This window comes from Salvelinus fontinalis, chromosome 29 (genome assembly GCF_029448725.1).
Source record: "Salvelinus fontinalis isolate EN_2023a chromosome 29, ASM2944872v1, whole genome shotgun sequence".
Classification (NCBI taxonomy): domain Eukaryota; kingdom Metazoa; phylum Chordata; class Actinopteri; order Salmoniformes; family Salmonidae; genus Salvelinus; species Salvelinus fontinalis.
In genome coordinates, this window is record NC_074693.1 from 23,484,576 (window position 1) to 23,505,695 (window position 21,120).

Below are 21,120 nucleotides of genomic sequence, written 5' to 3' on the forward strand. Positions count from 1 at the left end.
CACCAAGGGTGGACAGAGGGCAGGCACACAGGAAGTGCGGGCGGGTAGTCAGAGGCCTTTTTACTGTACTTAGCAACCCCTTCCTGATGCCACACAAATACGGGGTCCATTTCAATGATGTGGGTAAATGTCAAACAGTACACCTGCCTCTCTGCTCATCAGGCAGTGTTGAGGCAGCTGACAGGAAGAAGGGGTCGGGTTGATTCAGCAGTATGCGCCCTCCGGCTCATAAACAAAGTGTTTGTTGCATGCCAGGATTCTGTGCTTACATAACATCCCGCCACTGTTAGCGCCAGTGTCGGGTTGAGCCAGAGTTTCCCTTTTGGGGGGGGGGGGGGGGGGGCAACTAAAGGGGCACCCCAGGGGAAAAGACAGGTGCTCTAAAGGTTGATATTGACAGGGTGGGTCACCTCCTCAAGCATGCCATACAGACAAACAGGCACAAAGGTTAACAGTAGAATAGTGTTACTGCCCCATCCTATCCTCTCCTATCCTATCCTTAGGCTAGATCTGTGAAACCACTGACAGTAGAGACTCTGACCCATCACAGAATATTAAAGGGGTTCACCATCTCCAGTATCACTTTTCACAGCCAACAGGACCTCCATATGCCAATAGGATTCAGTGCTCTTTCTCTAGTGTTAAAAATATATCCCCTTGGCTCTCACCTCAGTCTCTGCCCAGCTGCTCAAATATATTCAATAACACCTTAATTATTAACAGAGTCACCCGTCACCCCTTCTCCCCCCATTTTGTTTACTGAGAAAAAAGCAGCACTCTGATTACACACTGACTTTGCAGTAAGAGGCATAAACACTGAAGCCACAAGCTTTTCAGAGACTAAACAGGCCAGACGCTCAGTCGCCCACCACCGCACCTCCCCTTCTGACAGTTAAGTTAAACACGTTACGTAAACATTTCAGCACAGCTAGACAATGATGCCTTCGTTTGGACTTTGGCCAGTGAAGCAGCCAGTATGGCTCAAGAGAGAAAGAGAGAGTATAGTTGAGTATTGGCCTACTGAGTTCAGATGACATAACCAGTACCATTCCATCTCACTGAATCCCAAGGCAGTCCTTATTTTGCAGTCAGCGTTGTTCTGTAAGTGTAACATTCTCTCTGCTTGGGAAACAATGAGAGTGCTGTTGGACAGGGCCAGACAAAGGCCAGAGCGCACAGCACAGAGATCTGTTAGTGCATCTCCCACTCTGAATCAGATCAGACTGCCTCTCATCAGTCCTGTTTCCCAGACTGTGGAGAAATCAGCATGTGTGACTAGATGGAACACAGGCCAAGGTTTTTGGAGTCAAAGACAACAAGCTTTACTAGCTTTAGAAAGCCCTGGAGGGCCTCATGCATTTGGCTAACGTAATGAGGTGAAATAAGCGCGCCAGCTTTGCCAAAGTGATTTGGGTAAGGGGAACGACTGCCATATCATATGCCACATAGCTCTTTGACAAAGTAGATTGCTGACCTGACCTCCTGATCACAGGGAAAAGGGCTCCAAGTGGTAGGTCAAAGCAATCTTCATCCAAAATACAGGTAGCCTAGGCTTTGACTCAAACTCTTCCGGGAGTCAAATGCTGCCATACATCACACTGTTTCAGCAGGTACTTCAAGAAAAGCACCCCCCTACACACTCTCCCAGGCTTGACCTTTCAGCTCGTAAACACCTCTTTTCCTTATGAAAACTAAACACGTCTGTCAATCAGACCTGCAACCTTCCTGTGGGGGAAAGTAGTGGAGGTGTAGAATTAGTCCTCTGATTAAGTTCATCATTAACTACCTGGGCATGACCTCTGACATCATGGGGCTGTATTAATCTATCATACACTACAAATCTCAAAACTGTATGTGACAATACACACAAGCTGTCACAATCCTCCTCCCTCTCAGCCTTCCCACCGGGACTTTACCTGTGCAGCAGAATTTCACACGCCATTTTCACTGGTTCTTGGTTCTGCTTGGTTAGTCGAGTGTAGTTTTTTTTGTGGGTTATCTGGACTGAGCATTTATTGGTGATAAATTCTGTATGAGCAGCTCAAAGAACAAACCCTGACTACCTGGGTACATATTGTGGAGCCCTGTCCTTGGCTGGCTGGCTGCGTAGTGTTGGGCTCAGCTGCAGTAAACAATCCAAAACCCTGCTCAAATACAGGGCTGCCTGACACAACCAGGGAACCTGACCCGCTGGCCAGTTACCTGGCCTGAGGGGGTGGGCTTCCCCAACCGACACCCAGTAAACACAGAATACAACACAGCAGCCCCCCAATCACTAAACACACACACTGAAACCTGTCACCCTGGCTTTTATATAACAGGCACATCACCCCTATGTCCGCTTGGCACCCATATCCTACACAATCATATCCCACTGGCAGGGCTGGCTCACTGGCAGGGCTGGCTCACTTATAGCTTCTGACTGGAGCTCAGCTAGGGGGACAGGATGGCCACACCCAGGCTCTCTTTAGCAATTACCTCATCTGTTCCTTATCACTCCCGAGACAAACAAACATCACATACACTCTCCATACATCCTGAGCCAGGTCACCGGCCCGCCTGAACTGACCATGATGGAATCAGTTCAGAAAGTTCCATGTGTTCTGAGAATGCTTCATCATGTCCACTTGCAGCAAAAGGGTCAGGTTTGTTGTTAATCTAACTGAATGTTTTGTTGACCCATTTATCATCGCTACAGTTGTTTAGTTGCTATAAAAGTCATCTTTCCTGGGTGGAAAGTGTGTTAGAATTCCTAGAAAATTAAGATAAGTCTGTCTAACTACTGTGAGTGAGAACTGATAACATATGTTATATTTGTTATGTAGGTCGCGTGGATACTATATTCCAAGCCAGGTAGTGCATATCAGAGCCATACATTCTAAACATACGGCTCTGGTGCCTATAGCCTTGACATAATCAGGTAGTGAGACAAGGTAAGCTGGGAAAGGATGGTAGTAGGAAGTAACTAAGAGGTGAATGGGGTGGAATGTAGCTGGACATCACGCCCGCAGAGGACCAGCAGTGGACATAAATGATCAGCTACTTCAAAATAAACCCAGGAGCAGACCAACACCAGGAGTGGGTATATGGAACACATTCAGTAGGTGGAACTTGTTTTGATGGGCCCAGGCCACGAGTGGAGCCGGAGTCCACCTTGTGGGGTGCTGCTAACCATGTAAACGCCTCTCAATGTGTCTACGATGAGTAACTCCGCCGTCCTCATGAAAGAGACAGCAAGTGCTCTGTTGACACAAATAAGAGCGGCAGGTTTCTGTGGCATGCAGTGGCCTCGGAGCCCTCATAAATAATGTCCACAGGGTCCTCAGGACAGGTCTGGCTGGAGAAAGTAGACTATGAGGAGGAGTTTAGCCCAGGGGCTGTTGATCCTCTGACTCGGACACTGTCCAAGTCTCAAATGACACCCTATTATGGGCCCTGGCCAAAAGTGGTGCACAATGTAGGTAATAGGGTGCCATTTTGGATGCAACCACTGGCTTGTAGGTGGTGTCATGAAGGAAGGAAGGAATGCAGGCAGGCACTGAGTTGGAGAGGTGGACAGGGTGAGGGAAGAGGGAGAGGTGGAGGGAGGTCTGTGACCCTGCCACCTCACACAGACAGTCACTATGGTGCAAACGGCTGTTCACACATTCCCCTGTCTCGCACCTCAGCCAACAGCATGTCTCAAGAACGCTGTTCCTCAGAGTTTATTTCTGTGCCCCATAAAAAAAAATGTAGCGGGGAACGGATGGTGGACGGTCCAATGGGCTTATATTTAGATTTGATGGGAGCTGTCGCTGAGATGTTGTCAGGGCACAATGTGGACAAGCTTAATGTCTGTCAGGGCTCGGCACAAACAAGTCAGCAAAGCCTGCAGTTTTTCCCTCCATGACTGAACGACATCGGACATGATCGATCAAGTTTTACTGTTGATCCATGACCACCATCATAAGCAAAACTTGCCTATCAAAACATTTAAGACAACATTCTTCTTGTTGAGGATGGTGGTCGGGGGCGGAGCGAGCATGTTGGAGTGAACGGCGGTGTGTGAGAGGCTCTGCAACTTTTTTGCGAAATAATCTAACTTAACCTACTTTATGATACTTTTTACAACAAACGTTTCTTTCTAATACAACATTGTAACGTTCTGTGTAAAAATGCCAAGTAATAAGCGACCAAAGGACAATAAATCCACACCGGAGGCCTTCTCCACACCAAACAACGAGACAGACATGGCGGAAGGCACAGGCAACAACGTGACACTTACAGAACTTAACCGGGCTTTGGGAGAACTACGTGTTGCTTTAGCTGAGGATCTTAAGGCTACTATTGCTGAACTGGACACCAAAATCGAGAGCACAATTCGAACGGTCGCTTCGCAGGGCCAGAGTATTGTGGACCCTGAGAAAGCTTCTGAATTCAACGCTGGTAGGATCGACGAGTTAGAAAAGCTATGCTCGTCACTGCAGGATAGGGTGCAGAGGCTTTCTGTGAAAGTGGTCGACCTGGAGGGCCGTTCCAGACGTAATAACCTTTGCGTTGTTGGTCTGGCAGAGGGGGTGGAGGCGGGCTCTCGCCCCACCGACTTCTTCGCCAAGCTATTGAAGGATGCAATGGGATCGGATGTTTTGGCTTCGGATCCCCAGCTGGACCGTGCACATCGCGCCCTTGTCCCAGTGCCTGGACCGGGAAACGTCCTCACCCAGTAATCATCTGTTGTCACAGTTTCAAGACCAAGGATCTTATCCTGCGTGAGGCCCTAATGAGGGGCAACCTGTTACATAAAGGGCACCCCTTCCATGTCTATGATGATTATGCGCCCGATGTGGCAAAGCACCGCACCGGCTACAGAGATGTCATGACCAAACTCTACAAACTCCATCTTCGCCCAGCATTGCTCTTCCCTGCAAGACTTTACACCGCCTTCCGGTGAGAAGATTTGGCTCTCCTCGGTTTTGGACAGCTCTTTGGTCTTGGCCATAGTGGAGTTTGGAGTGTGACTGTTTGAGGTTGTGGACAGGTGTCTTTTATACTGATAACAAGTTCAAACAGGTGCCATTAATACAGGTAACGAGTGGAGGACAGAGGAGCCTCTTAAAGAAGAAGTTACAGGTCTGTGAGAGCCAGAAATCTTGCTTGTTTGTAGGTGACCAAATACTTATTTTCCAATATAATTTGCAAATAAATTCATTAAAAATCCTACATTGTGATTTTCTGGACTTTTTTCTCATTTTGTCTGTCATAGTTGAAGTGTACCTATGATGAAAATTACAGGCCTCTCTCATCTTTTTAAGTGGGAGAACTTGCACAATTGGTGGCTGACTAAATATTTTTTTGCCCCACTGTATGTGTATATATACACGTGTATATATGTGTATATATATATATATATATATATAAAATATATTTTTTAATTCATTTATTTATTGGGGGGTACGTTTAATTTAGAAAAATCCTTGTTTCCGATCTCCTAACCCACAATATGTAAATGTACTGCTGTCTATGTCGGTTGCTGATGGTTCATGTTTAGACCGGCATTGCTTAGCAATATAATCTTGTGATGCTATATCTTGCTTATCTCAGGGATTGACCCAAGATGACGCTTAAGTGCGCAATATGTTAAAGTTGCAACTTATTCTCTTTAGGTTTATTAGATGCTAATTGAACACTTTATTCGCGGGAGCCTCCTCAGTTCATATGTAAGTAGAAGTTCTAGGATAGTGAGATACGTATAGTTGGGATTTTATTCTTGTTTTACCTCGTTCGAGGTCGCGCCGTGCTTTTTTGGCATCGGCCAGACAATGTGTTTATTATTTTTATTTTTCAATTTTTTTCTCTCCTATTCGTGTATGCTTGTTAAAGGTGGGTTGATCGGGGGGGTAAATGTTGGGGAAAGTAGGGGAACAGGGTGGGAAGTCAAGGTGCTTGCAGGGGGGGAGGGGTTGGTTGGATACTGCTCGGGTGTAGGTGCTACATATGCTGATCGTGATGGTTTGGTGTGCTTTCTTACCTTTTTATTCAGTTACATGTTATGCAGGCCACCATAGGAACTACAAACGAGAGGGGGGCGGGGCTCACATTCACTTTGTGGAATGTCAAGGGTTTAAACGAACCAATTAAGAGAGGCAAGGGCGTGAATACTTATGCAGATGAGATATCTGTATTTCATTTTCAATACATTTGCTAACATTTCTAAAAACATGTTTTCACTGTGTCATTATTGGGTATTGTGTGTAGATGGGTGAGAAAGAAATCTATTGACTCCATTTTGAATTCAGGCTGTACCAACAAAATGTGGAACAAGTCAAGGGGTATGAATACTTTCTGAAGGCACTGATTAAGCCATTTAATGTTAACTGCATGATTATGTCTGGGTCAGCTGTAGCAGCTGCCACCCAAAGCCTTTCCCTATCCCACTAACCACAACATGCTTTCATGTCCAACCACCACCCAGCCTTAAACAGAACGACCAGGAGAAGCGCACACACACAACTACAGTTCACTACTGGTTCCTTGGTGACATGATTCAGAAGCTGGAGGCACTGAGGGAGAGGTCAACTTGGCGAAGGGGGTCTTCTCTGTTCTTGTTTGGCATACCAAAGTGTTGAACAATGCAGCACTCGGGTTGATGGGAAAACAATAGCCCTGAAGCACTTACATTCCGCCAGTGTCATGGTTGTTTTTCAGGTGACTACCTCATGAAGCTGGTTGAGAAAATGCCAAGAGTGTGCAAAGCTGTCATCAAGGCAAAGGGTGGCTATTTTGAAGAATCAAAATATATTTTGATTTATTTAACACGTGGTGCATCTATATGACCTTTTTGGCCGATACCGATATTTTCCTTGCCAAAAAAAACAAACGATACCGATAACCGATACACATTTTTTTGCGGCCTTTTAAGCATTCTAGTATAGTTAACACACACACACACGGACGCAGCGGTCTAAGACACTGCATCGCAGTGCAAGAGGCGTCACTACAGTCGCTGGTTCGAATCCAGGCTGCATCACATCCGGCCGTGATTGGGAGTCCCATAGGGCAGCTCACAATTGGCCCAGCGTCGTCCGGGTTTGGCCGTCATTGTAAATAAGAATTTGTTCTTAACGTACTTGCATAGTTAAATAAAAGGTTACACACACCAAAAAAGTTATTGTTGGCATTTACGTATATGTCCCCATTACCAGTATAACGTAATCAAAACCTATTTATTTAACTTACTTGCTGTGCTGTTTCATTGTTCATTCGTTTCATTCTCAACCAGGATTTCTATGGAACACCGTTAGGGTCTTTGCGTGTCAAAAAATAAACTATTTAACGTGTCAAATAAGCTTGTTGACCAATCAGGACCTTTAATTACACTGCACATCACATAATTATTTAACGCGTTCATACATTTATTACGTGGTTATTACACATCGATTACACTATCACTCGTATTTCATATGTCACAACGATTCATCGATACGTATGCTATGATGCCGGTAAAGTTGTCTCGCGCACCTACAGTGCCTGTCATAACAAAAGCTAGCTAATTCTTGGATGCAAACAATGTTCTTCCCTAAAAACATAGCAAAACGACAATCTGTTTCAGTAGCTATAGTTAGCTAGCTAACTATATAGCTAGGTGTCATCTAAAATAACCCTAATTTATAAGACAGTTCTTATTTGATTAATGCTGGCCGGACCCATCTATGTGAAGTTAGCCACAATAGTGGACTTTGCGGTTAGCCTTCAAAATAAAAGTATGGCATAATTCTACTATTTGTATTAATTTGCATCAATGTCAGTGACATACTTTTATTTTGAAGGCAAACCGCAAATTCCACTATTGTGCCTAATCCTTATTGTGCCTAATCCTTATAGCTTCACAACACATAACCCGGTCGAGCCTCACTAGCCAGATGAAGCTAGCTGGCTGCTTATAACTTTAGCTTTGGGCAACAGGGTTAAGTAGCTGGCTAGCCATTTATTTAGGCAAACAAGTGGCAACCTAGTTAATACTTACAAGGATTCCTAAATCATTGCTAAGAATAATGAAAATGACTGCAGTTTCTACTGGTCATTGTTTTCAGGCTGGTTGTATTGGTGCTAGCTAGGTACCAAGCTAAAGCTAGCTACCCCAGAAGTTGCGGTCGAACAAATTATGCTTTATTACCAACGCGGTATTGTAAACACATCGTTCGTGGCCAGTGTTTGCTGACTTTTTTTGTACAGCTTTGGCAGTGCTACTGTATCTGTGTTGCACGTGTAGCGCAAAATTTTACGTGGTGTCATTACATCATGTACCTTCGTTATATAGGTATGCACGTCAGCTTTGACATTTTTAGCTAATATCGTCCGATTCCGATATGTTCACTGATATATCATGCATCCCTATCTGACACTTTTTTGGTTACTACATGATTCCATGTGTTATTTCATAGTTGATGTCTTCACTATTATTGTACAATGTAGAAAATAGCCAAAATAAAGAAAAACCCTGGAATGAGTAGGTGTGTCCAAACTTTTGACAGATACTGTATGCTTATTTTTAATACATTTGCAAACATCTCTAAAAACCTGTTTTTTCATTGTCATTATGGGGTATTGTGTGTAGATTAATGAGGAAAAAAAGTCAAGGGGTCTGAATACTTTCTGAATGCACTGTACAAATGGGGTACCGGTACCGAGTCAATGTCTGGGGGTACAGGTTAGTCGAGGTAATTGAGGTAATATGTACATGTAAGTAGAGGTAAAGTTACTATGCATAGATAAACAGCGTGTGTGTGTTCAATGCAAATAGTCCGTGTAGCCATTTGATTAATTGTTCAGCAGACTTATGGCTTGGGGGAGTAGAAGCTGTTAAGGAGCTTTTTGGACCTAGAATTGGTGCTCCAGTACCGCTTGCCATGCGGACAGCAGAGGGAACAGACTAGGAAGTCGGACAATTTTTTGGACATTCCTCTGACGCCGCCTAGAGGTCCTGGATGGCAGGAAGCTTGGCCCCATTGATGTACTGGGCCGTACTCACTACCCTTTGTAGCGCCTTAGAGAGAGGAGATCAGCACAAAGAATTCCAGGGAAGAGGAATCTCTCTCAGATCTAGATGCTGAACAGTTGCCATACCAGGCGGTGATGCAACAGGTCAGGATGCTCTCGATGGTGCAGCTGTAGAACTTTGAGGATCTGGGGACCCAGTGTTGCAGATGTGTTGTTGCCTACCCTCACGACCTGGGGGGCGGCCCGTCAGGAAGTCCAGGATCCAGTTGCAGAGGGAGGTGTTTAGTCCCAGGGTCCTTAGCTTAGTGATGAGCTTTGTGGGCACTAAAAGAGGACTGAGCACGCCCCTGCTGTGGAGCAGGTTGAGAGCTTCAAGTTCCTTGGTGTCCACATCACCAACAAACTAACATGGTCTAAGCACACCAAGACAGTTGTGAAGAGGGCACAACAAAACCTATTCCCCCTCAGGAGACTGAAAAGATTTGGCATGGGTCCACAGATCCTCAAAAGTTTCTACAGCTGCACCATCGAGAGCATCCTGACTGGTTGCATCACTGCCTGGTATGGCAACTGCTCGGCCTCCGACCGCAAGGCATTAGAGGGTAATGCGAACGACCTAGTACATCAATGGAGTCAAACTTCCTGCCATCCAGGACCTCTATACCAGGCGGTGTCAGAGGATGGCCCTAACAATTTTCAAAGACTCCAGCCACCCTAGTCATAGACTGTTCTCTCTGTTATCGCACGGCAAGCGGTACCGGAGCGCCAAGTCTAGGTCCAGGAGGCTTCTAAACAGCTTCTACCCCCAAGCCATAGGACTCCTGAACATCTAGTCAAACGGCTACCCAGACTATTTGCAGTGCCCCCACCCCCTTTACACCACTGCTACTCTGTTGTCATCTACACAGTCACTTTAATAACTACCTACATGTACATACTATCTCAAATAACCGGTGCCCCCACACATTGACTATCGGTACCCCCCTATATATAGTCACGCTATTGTCATTTCACTGCTGCTCTTTAATTACTTGTTGCTTTTATTTTTATTTTTTTACTGCATTGTTGGTTAGGGGTTCGCAAGTAAGCATTTCACTGTAAGGTCTAAACCTGTTGTAGTCGGCCCATGTGACTAATAAAATTTGATTAATATAATTTAACCGGCCTGTCATTCCAGACCGGCCTGACATTTAGCTGCTGTATGGTGGCCCTGTGGTGGAGCTCTCAACAGCCCTGTTGGCGCTCCGCTCAGATCAAAGTGGGTGCAGGAGCACTGGAACTAAACAGAGAGAGGAGATCAGCACAAAGACTTCCAGGGAACAGGAATCTCTCTCAGATCTAGACCTCAGGACTTTTGAAAGGAGACACACTTATCCATTTAGCACTGTGGAGACTTGAGATCACAGCAGCTTTGTCCTGGCAGAGACGCTGCTACCCCGGTTCTGGGAAAAGTCTGTTGTTTGGACTAGCACTATTTTGCTCCATGCATTGAATGAGAAAAACATGATAATGATCTAAGTCACTACTTTTCTCAGTGTATTGAAACTTGGGTTCAGGAGCACATGTGGGGTCACATGATTGAAAAATGGTGTCACGATTCCAATTATGTAAGACTGTATCATGTGGGAGCTGAGCTGACCCTATAACATTGTGCTGCAAGAGATCTTTATGGCTTCCCCCACCAGATTCAAGAACATAGCTGTGGTGAAGCAGGCAGCTGGGCTGGAATGTGACCCCACACCACGCTCATATTCAGCCTGAACATGTCCACACACACTGAAACATGAGAGGTGGGTGTATGTACACCAGGGAGGAGACAAGAGTACACGGAGGGGTCTGTGTTTATACAGTGTAGATGTGTATAGTGTACAGATGAATCATAAGAATTAGAGACACTTCGATTCTCAGTGTATTTATGGTCTGTAATTGTCCATGTCCTTTGTCTACGCTTGATATGTTTGCAATATATGCACAAAGCCATAAAACAAGTCATTATTTATCTGATCTTACCTGGAGGGGGTGACTTGGACCTGGGTGTTACTGTGTTGGGGGGATTCAGAGGCGGAAGGGGGGCCATCCTCGCCATCTTGGGGCAGCTCCTCAAACGCCTCTAATTTGTCATCGTCCAGGAGTTCTGTGATCTGCAGGAGAGAGAAGGGTTGGGGGACATTTTCGACAGAGGCACTCCAACAGATGTCATCTTATTGAAGTAGGCGAGAAGGTTTAAGTATCATCATACATGACACCTCTGACGGAGCTGTACCACAACAAACTGTCAGCCAGACAACATTATGTAACATTATGTAGGTTACAAGTGGCTGGGAAATATGGCCAAAATATAATTTCACAAATGTTTCTAATTTCTGATGGCAGTGTTTTCCATTAGCGCTGGCTGTTGGCTATACAGCCGACTACAGCATAATGTTCAGCCAAGTACTTTCCCACTTAAATGAACTAAAGTCAGCCAAACCCTCTCCAGGTAGAATGAATAATATGCATCTTCTAGTGATCTATTGATAGGACACAAAGTGAGCAGTGACAGGGAAACCCTGCTGGTTTGACAGTCTGCTGTCGGTCCCGACTCTCGCTACCTGGGTGTGTGCGCTGTGGTTGCAGTCTAATTTCTACACGGATGGAGAGAGCATGAATTTGCTTTCACCATTCAGAATGTTTTATACTTAGAAAATAAGACAAATCTGACAGTGAAATTGTCCAATTTGTTGAACTTTTACTTTTTATTTAGCTGTATCAAAATATTGTTATAGACGGTATTGTAAAAATCCATACGGGCACCTATCCCATTATTGCCCTAATGAATCAATATGCAATTTGCACCAATATCAACAAATAACGTACATAGACAAACTGCAAACAAAGCATCTCCCATACAGGACCGGTCATGTGGGCTCCAATGTTTTCTGTACAGTTCACAACATAGAACGACTAGAAACACAAAGCAAACATCTGTTACCAATTAGTGATTGCTGCTGTACGTTTTCAGCCAGGCTTGGCTGTTCCTTAAATAGATCCTAACTGACTCGGTGGTGTTGACATCCCTTGAAATGTACCTAGATAATGACTCTGCAGTCGGTGCAGTGAGTGTAGAGCCTGCTGCTAATATGGGTCGTACATTACATTGTACAAGATGTTCCATAAAGATACTATAGATCACACCACTCACCACCTTAGGGCACGGAACAATTTGCAGCTATGTTTAATCTCATTGCAAGGCGAGAAAGACTCGTTGGCGTAACCTAACTGAGAATAGGAATTACTAATAGATATTTTGTCTTTGCATCTGTCTGTGTTTACACGGGCAGTAAAATGCAGATATTTTGCCAATAATTGGTATTTTGACCAATGAAATTAAAGGCAAGGCCTGGCCAGACTGATCCATGGAGAATGGATACAAAATCACAACGGATACATTTTGGTCCGTGGTCTGTGTGGCGTTTTAAATGCTAGAACGTGTGCGTAATTGGCTAAACGGATTGTTACGTATCCATCAGCCCATCAAAAGGGGGGGGGGGAAAGGGGGGGGGGGGGAAACTAGATCAAATCATGACGTCAGTGATCTTCAGGTCAGAAAGTCAGAGCTCTAGAAAGATGTCTGCGTTTCTGACATGGAAAGTTGGATGACCGTTCAAAAAGTATTGACCCAGTCGGAGCTATCCCCGAGTTCCCAGTTGTTTTGAACGCATAATTTTTGTCTGTGAAAATGGATGAACATTTTATGGATATGGTCGCGTCATCCCTGATGACCGTCAACATACAACACCCATTGACAAACCATTGGAAATCAAGGATATTGATAAAAATCAATGGTCCAGTCTGGCCTCACCCTTAATCAGCTGATACTGTTACATAATATGAATGCATGAATAATATGAACGCATGACTTCCTCCTCATTTAGCAGATAGTAGACGCCATTGACTACCCTATCACTTAATATTTTGGATGAAAATTACATGTCTACATTTTGAGAACAATCAACAGAAATGCAGCTAAATTAAGAATTTATACATCTGAATTTGATGGGAAATTGTTTTAGGTCATTCTCAATGTATAATTCTCAGTGTCCACACCGGGCAGTTTATGAACTGCTTCTGACAATGACGGGGAATGTTCAATGGTCTTTCTGTAGTGGGCATTTCCAGCTGTCAGGACCTGGTGTTGTAAAACGTGAAGGTTACTTTGACTCCCCATCCATCCACTAGAGACCTTTTTTAGGTGTTTGATCTCGTTCTCTATTCAGATCTCTTTTGTCGTCTCCCCCTTCAGTATATTTAAATGCGCAATGTTCTGGTCTTTGTTGATGTGGATAAACGGGTTTAATCAGGTGGAACAGTGAGAATCCTCGCCCCTCTGGGCCCGGTTTGTTTTTCTGCTGCTACACTACAGCCAGCGGCTAGACACCGCTGCCATGAAAACACAACCATGAGTCATAACCATCTGCATACACGATGAGGGAGAAGGCCCTGAAATCCAATCAGAGGTGTCAGATAGCTGTTACCTTGGCAATGCGGCTGTGACACGGCAGCAGATCGCAGTTGGCATGGAGGTAGGGAGGGGTAGAGATGTCGAGAGAGACTGAGTATGGGTTCTGAGATATCAGAATAGCAGGGGAATGCTCTGTCTTCTAGACTGCAGTCAACCAATTATTGGCAAAATATCAGAATTGTACTGCCTGTGTAAACACAGCCATAGATGCAAACTGAATATCTATTAGTCACTCCTATTCTCAGTTAGGTTACCCCACTGAGTCGGTCTCTCTCCTTGCAATGAGATTAAACATAGTGCGTGGAACAATTTTCAGCTAAGGTGGTGAATGGTGTGATCTATAGTATCTTTAGATCTTTATGGAACATCTTGTACAATGTAATGTACCTCGTTACAAACTTCGCACTCTTGCACCCATTTCAGCAAACAGGCAGTACCCGCTCTATATAAGCAAGGTAAAGCTGAAGTTGCCAACGAATTGGCCAATGCACCCTGTGTTGCGCTTACTACCGATGGATGGACCTCCAGGGCTACTTCAGTGACAGCCATATCACATTACCCAGACTGGGAAATGACAAGTACCGTGCTACAGCATGCCCCCTTTACAGTGCCTTCAGAAAGTACTCACACCCCTTGACTTTTTCCACATTTTATTATGTGTATTATTATTACAATTATTGTATTATTATTACAAAGTGGGATTCAATTCATTTTTTTGTCAACAATATACACATATATAATCATGCTGTTGACGTCGATGCTTCCCATGGTTGTGTCAAGTTGGCGGGACATCCTTTGGGTGGTGGACCATTCAAGATACACATGGGAAACTGTTGAACATGAAAAAACCCAGAAAAAAAACAGCAGCATTGCAGTTCTTGACACACTTAAACTAGTACGACTGGCACCTACTACCAAACCCTGTTCAATGGCATTTCAATATTTTGTCTTGCCCATTCACCTTCTGAATGGCACACATACACAGTCCATGTCTCAAGGCTTAAAAATCCTTCTTTAACCTGTCTCCTCCCCTTCATCTACACAAGATTCAAGTGAATTTATAGCTTTCACCTGGTCAATCGAATGGAAAGATGTTCCTAATGTTTTGTACACCGTGTGTCTTGATTAGATAAGTGTTCAACCTCCTGATCAATACATGCTAGAATCCCCTTTGGCAGCAATTACAGCTGTGAGTCTTTCTGGGTAAGTCTAAGAGCTTTGCACACCTGGATTGTACAATATTTGCCCATTATTCTTAAAATATTCAAGTTCAGTCAAGTTTGTTGTTGATCATTGCTAGACAGCCATTTTCAAGTCTTGCCATAGATTTTCAAGCAGATTTAAGTTAATACTGTAACTAAGCCACTCAGGACCATTCAATGTTGTCATGGTAAGCAACTCCAGTGTAGATTTGGCCTTGTGTTGTAGGTAATTGTGCTGCTGAAAAGTGAATGTCTCCATGTGTCTGTTGGAAAGCAGACAACCAGGTTTTCCTCTAGGATTTTGCCTGTGCTTAGCTCAATTCTGTTTCTTTTTATCCCCCAAAAATTGTCGATGACAAGCATACCCATAATATGATGCAGCCACCATCATGCTTTAAAATATGAAGAGTTGTATTCAGTGATGCATTGTTGGATTTGCCCCAAACATAACGCTTTGAATTCAGAATTTCTTTTGTAATTTCTTTGCCACATTTCATTCAGTATTACTTTAGTGCATTATTGCAAACAGGATGCAAGTTTTGGATTATTTTTTTCTTCTGTACAGGCTTTTTCACTCTGTCATTTAGGTTAGTATTGTGGAGTAACTACAATGTTGTTAATCCATCCTCAGTTTTCTGCTATCACAATCACTAAACTAACTGTTATAAAGTCAACATTGGCCTCATGGTGAAATCCCTGAGTGGTTTCCTTTCTCTCTGGCAACAGAGTTAGGAGGGGTGCCTGCATCTTTTTAGTGACTGGGTGTATTGATACACCATCCAAAGTGTAAATAATAACAGTTTACACCTGAACTTATTTAGGCTTGCCATAACAAAAGGGGTTGAATTCTTATTAACTCAAGGTATCTCAGCATTGCATTTTTTATTAATTTGTAAATATTTTGAAAAACATAATTCCACTTTGACATCATGTGGTATTGTGTGTAGGTCATTTAAAAAAGGCAGGCTGTAAGACAGCATCATGCGGTGGGAATACTTTGAAGGCACTGTACAAGTCACACAAAATTTGCATATTTTTCTCTTTGTAAGAAAACATACTAGCATAGGCCTATACAATGTCTGAGCCATGTTTGATATTGATTTCACACGCATACTGCACTTTATTTTAGTGTTGTTGTTGATGAATAGTCCATGTGTTTTCATTTAAGAAAATCCAAAAAGTGGTGTTATTCCTGATGGTGATCATATACAGTGGGGAGAACAAGTATTTGATAACCTGCAGAATCGGCAGTGTTTCCTACTTACAAAGCATGTAGAGGTCTGTCATTTTTTATCATAGGTACACTTCAACTGTGAGAGACGGAATCTAAAACAAAAATCCAGAAAATCACATTGTATGATTTTTAAGTAATTAATTTGCATTTTATTGCATGACATAAGTATTTGATCACCTACCAACCAGTAAGAATTCCGGCTCTCAAAGACCTGTTAGGTTTTCTTTAAGAAGCCCTTCTGTTCTCCACTCATTACCTGTATTAACTGCACAGTTGAAGTGTACCTATGATAATAATTACAGACCTCTACATGCATTGTAAGTAGGAAAACCTGCAAAATCGGCAGTGTATCAATTACTTGTTCTCCCCACTATGAATCAGGAATACCAACACCTTTGATTTTCATAAACAAATTAACTAAAGTACCTGTTGGAATTTTATTTTCCTGCTGTACCGAAATGTCATCCAAAACCGCAATACATACTGAACAGTAGGTTTGGTGAACCATTACACCCCTAGTTACTGACTAGTGAACGTGATGGCCAATATCCCAGGCTGTCACCATGAGTCCAAGTCAAACACAGTGAACCAGCCACAAGCTGACTCTGTATCCCACACCATCAGAGAAACAGAATAGTCCCTCCGAGTCAGTGGAAAGTTCCAGACCCAACATGCTAGCTAATGGATGACGTTTCAGAAAGAGGGCTCAGTGTGGGTCAGTGGTCAGAGACAAGAATGTGAGGAACAAAAGAGGGCATTAACCTTGGTTTCTGTGTGTGTGTGAGTATGTGTGTCAGGGTTTCCATTAGCCGGCAATTGACAGATTTTGCCCCTGTAAAAATTATGAAAAGCCAATAAATCAAAACCTGTTGGTGGCCAAAATTACAGAAAAAAAAAAAAATCCCATTGATAAATACTTTTTATTCATTGATGGAATGGTTCATTTAACAATTTAGTGCAATTAAATTGGCCTGTGTGTATTTTCATTGGTCATCATGTATCTTATTTTCCCAACACAACTATTTTGAGCAGGATTTCTCCTGCAGCTCCTCAGCTGTTGGAGTAAAACACGCTTTTATACATGCATTTCCATTTACTTCCCTATTGGACCCAGCGCTATGCCATTTCTCTCCTGTTCTATTGGTTTTCATATCAACATTTTTTTCTGTTGTCCAGAAGCCAAAGGCACAGTCCATGTAATATTAGCAACCCATCCTAGTTGTTGCATCTTTAAATTCCTCCTCTAAGTTTCTAACATTCTCATCTCTGTCACATATGGAACCGCTATCAGGTGCGCTGTTTTGAATGGTATTCTCTCACTAATTGCATTTTGGCAAATGTTTGAAAATTACGTTTTACTGGCTGCTTCATCACGGGTTACACGTTTTTTAAAGATATTACCGTAACCTAAATGTGGTTTCGGTCATTCTGAGCACCGTGGGTAGATGCCCTAATGGGGTATGCACCCAATGCATATGGGTCAGTAAAATGTATCAAATTGCCAGTAAAGTAAAAATCTTCCCGGTCACGTTGTCCAGCACCACATTTTTTTAACGGAAACCCTGGTGTATGTGGCCTGCTTCAGGACATCACAGCTCGGACCACTGAAAGCTCAGCCTGATAAATTGAAAATTCCTGAGTGAGGCCATAAGGGCGTGTTGAGGAGGAGAATTGCAGTCAAAGAGAGAGAGCTCATAAGGGAGTTTTGAGGAGGAAGAGTGCAGTCAGAGATCAGGAGCCAGGGCCTAAAATTAAAAACGCCAGCCACAGACATTTTACCCGCCAATACCAAAATCTATTTTACCAGCCACGTTGGCAGGTGGTCAGGGCTCCACAGTGCGAGCGTTTCACTCACATTTGTGAATAAAATAATGAAGTATGATGACATTTATAGTAAAATAAATTCTGCAGTAGCTGTTTTCAAAGTATTTATGCCGTTTTGTTTCATAGCAGGTAAATTAAAATCGCACAAAGAACTATGAATCCTATATAGCCTATTCCACCTCGCGCTGCAACACTGCCTGGCTGGGGACAGGCATAAAAGTTGGTCTAATTTACTTGAAACAAAAAAGTCTGAAGTGAGACTTTGTCCTTATGTTTCTTGGCTATTTACATTGTTTTGTTCACAAGCTAGGCTTTCCTATGTTTGAGTTTCAACTGCTAGGGAAGTGAAGACAACACCTCTACTTGTCAGACTCAATCTCAGGAGGCACAAACATTACGAGTCGCGTTTATGTGGTAACCTCCCACCCTTAAAGGGGCAGGTGAAAATGTTTGGCTCATCTGTGATACTTTGGTTAAAAGACTCAAATGAAATTAAACAATATACCACATTGTTTAAGAAACATTACAAAGCATGCTCATCGTTTTTTGTTAGTGTAATTTTAGTGGAAAATACATATTTTGGCTGATAAATCTGAGTAGCTGGTAGATTATTAAATCCACCTGCCAGTGGCTGATGGACCAAAAAGTGAATTTTATTGAGGAGGGCCCTATCCACAAAGCATTTCAGAGTAGAAGTGCTAATCTAGGACCTCTACCTATAAATCTTATTCATTATAATCTAAAAGACAAAACTGATCCTAGATCAAATCAAACTCTGTCACACGCGCCAAATACAACAAGTGTAGACCTTACTGTGAAATGCTTACTTACAAGCCCCAACAGTGCAGTTTAAGAAGTTAAGAAAATATTTATCAAATAAACTAAAGTAGAAAATTAAAAGTAACACAATCAAATAACAATATCGAGCCTATATACAGTAGGTAATTTGTACATGTAGTTAGGGCTGAAGTGACTATGCAGAGATAATAAACAGCGAGTAGCATCAGTGTACAAAACAGATGGAGGGAGGGGGGTGTCAATGTAAATAGTCCAGCGGTCATTTGATTAATTGTTCAGCAGTCTTATGGCTTGGGGGTAGAAGCTGTTAAGGAGCCTTTTGGTCCTAGACTTGGCACTCCGGTACCACTTACCGTGTGGTAGCAGAGAAAAGAGTCTATAACTTGGGTGACTGGAGTCTCTGAATTTTATAGGCTTTCCTCTGACATAGGCAATTATATAGGTCCTGGATGACAGGAAGCTTGGCCCCAGGGATGTACTGGGCCGTACGCACTACCCTCTGTAGTGCTTTACGGTCAGATGCCGAGCAGTTGCCATAGCAGGCGGTGATGCAACCGGTCAGGATGCTCTCAATGGTGCAGCTGTAGAACTTTGAGGATCTGGGGACCATTGCCAAGTCTCCTGAGGGGGAAAATGTTTTGTCGTGCCCTCTTCACGACTGTCTTGGTGTGTTTGGACCATGATAGTTTGTTGGTGATGTGGACACCAAGGAACTTGAAGCTCTCAACCTGCTCCACTACAGCCCCGTCAATGTTAATGGGGCCCTGTTCGGCCCTCCTTTTCCTGTAGTCCACGATCAGCTCCTTTGTCTTGCTCACATTGAGGAAAAGATTGCTGTCCTGCCACCACACTGCCAGTTCTCTGACCTCCTCCATATAGGCTGTCTCATCGTTGTCAGCCATGACTAGCCCAGGCCAGCCAGGACTAGCCCAGGCCAGCCAGGACTAGCCCAGGCCAGCCAGGACTAGCCCAGGCCAGCCAGGACTAGCCCAGGCCAGCCAGGACTAGCCCAGGCCAGCCAGGACTAGCCCAGCCCCAAGGCTGAAATGCAGTGAAACTAAAGGCAGCACTTCCCACTCCGACCCATGGTCTCTGGCCAGACAGGATGGAATAAGCACTACTGGCTGCCTGTGCGAGTTAGATTCTATCCAGGCCAGGCTGTCTTAATACTCCTCAAGGTCCGTTTGGGGACATCTGTTTCCTGAGACGGTCGCAGGTGTCAGTTCCACCGTTACATCACCATGGTTATGTAAGCACAGCGGTTAAACATTTTCCTTCAGAGAACAGAGGGCCATTTCTGAACAGCCTAATCCTGGGCTACTCAGTCACAATACAGGGGGGAGAAAGGAGTCACATGGAAGGACTTTGTGGCTTATCATTGTCAGCTTCCTGAGTAAGAGAGCGCCTGCCTCGAACGCAAATATGCTGCTGTTGCCGAGGATTAGGTCAAGATTAAGGGGCACATATACAGTACCAGTCAAAACTTGACATACTTACTCATTCACACAAGCATTTTTTTGTTATTGTTTTTATACCATTTTCTACATTGTAGAATAATAGCAAAGACATCAAAAATATTAACATATGCAATCATGTAGTAACCAAAAAAGTGTTAAAGAAATCAAAATATATTTTATATTCTTCAAAGTAGCCACCCTTTGCCTTGATGACAGCTTTGCACACTTTGCATGCTCTCAACCAGCTTCACCTGGAATGCTTTTTCAACAGTGTTGGAGTTCCCACATATGCTGAGTACTTGTTGGCTACTTTTCCTTCACTCTGTGGTCCTACTCATCCCAAACCATCTCAATTGGGTTGAGGTCGGGTGATTGTGGAGGCCAGGTCATCTGATGCAACACTCCATCACTCTCCTTCTTGGTCAAATAGCCCTTACACAGCCTGGAGGTGTTGAAAAACAAATGATAGGACCACTAAGCCCAAACCAGATGGGTTGGCGTATCACTGCAGAATGCTGTGGTAGCCATGCTGGTTATGTGTGCCTTAAATTCTAAATAAATACAATTAAATCACTGACAGTGTCACCAGCAAAGCACCCCCACACCATCACACCTCCTCCATGCTTCACGGTGGGAACCACACATGCAGAGATGATCCGTTCACCTACTCCGCGTCTCACAAAGACACGGCGGTTGAAACCAAAATAATCACATTTGGACAGATTTCCATTGGTCTCATGTCCATTGCTCATGTTTCTGGCCTAAGCAAGTCTCTTCTTATTGGTGTCCTTTAGTAGTGGTTTCTTTGCAGCAATTCGACCATGAAGGCCTGATTTATGCAGTCTCCTCTGAACAGTTGATGTTGAGATGTGTCTGTTACTCTGTTAAGCATTTATTTGGGCTGTAATTTCTGAGGCTGGTAACTCCAATGAACTTATCCTCTGCAGCAGAGGTAACTCTGGGTCTTCCTTTCCTGTGGTGGTCCTCATGAGAGGCAGTTTCATCACAGTGCTTGATGGTTTTTGCAACTGCACTTGAAGAAACTTTCAAAGTTCTTGACATTTTCAGAACTGACTGACCTTCATGTCTTAAAGTAATGATGGATTGTCATTTCTATTTGCTTATTTG

At 43.6% G+C, this 21,120-nt stretch overlaps 1 protein-coding gene across 3 annotated transcripts in view; it reads right to left on the minus strand.

The window, feature by feature from the left end:
* LOC129827627 (protein FAM13B-like) overlaps positions 1-21,120 on the minus strand; it is a 71,998-nt gene that overhangs the window by 25,040 nt on the left and 25,838 nt on the right. For all 3 annotated transcript variants that reach the window (XM_055888640.1, XM_055888641.1, XM_055888642.1), the window contains exon 7: positions 10,987-11,117. In XM_055888640.1, coding sequence (XP_055744615.1) covers positions 10,987-11,117 — 131 coding nt within the window. The remainder of the gene's footprint in view (positions 1-10,986; positions 11,118-21,120) is intronic.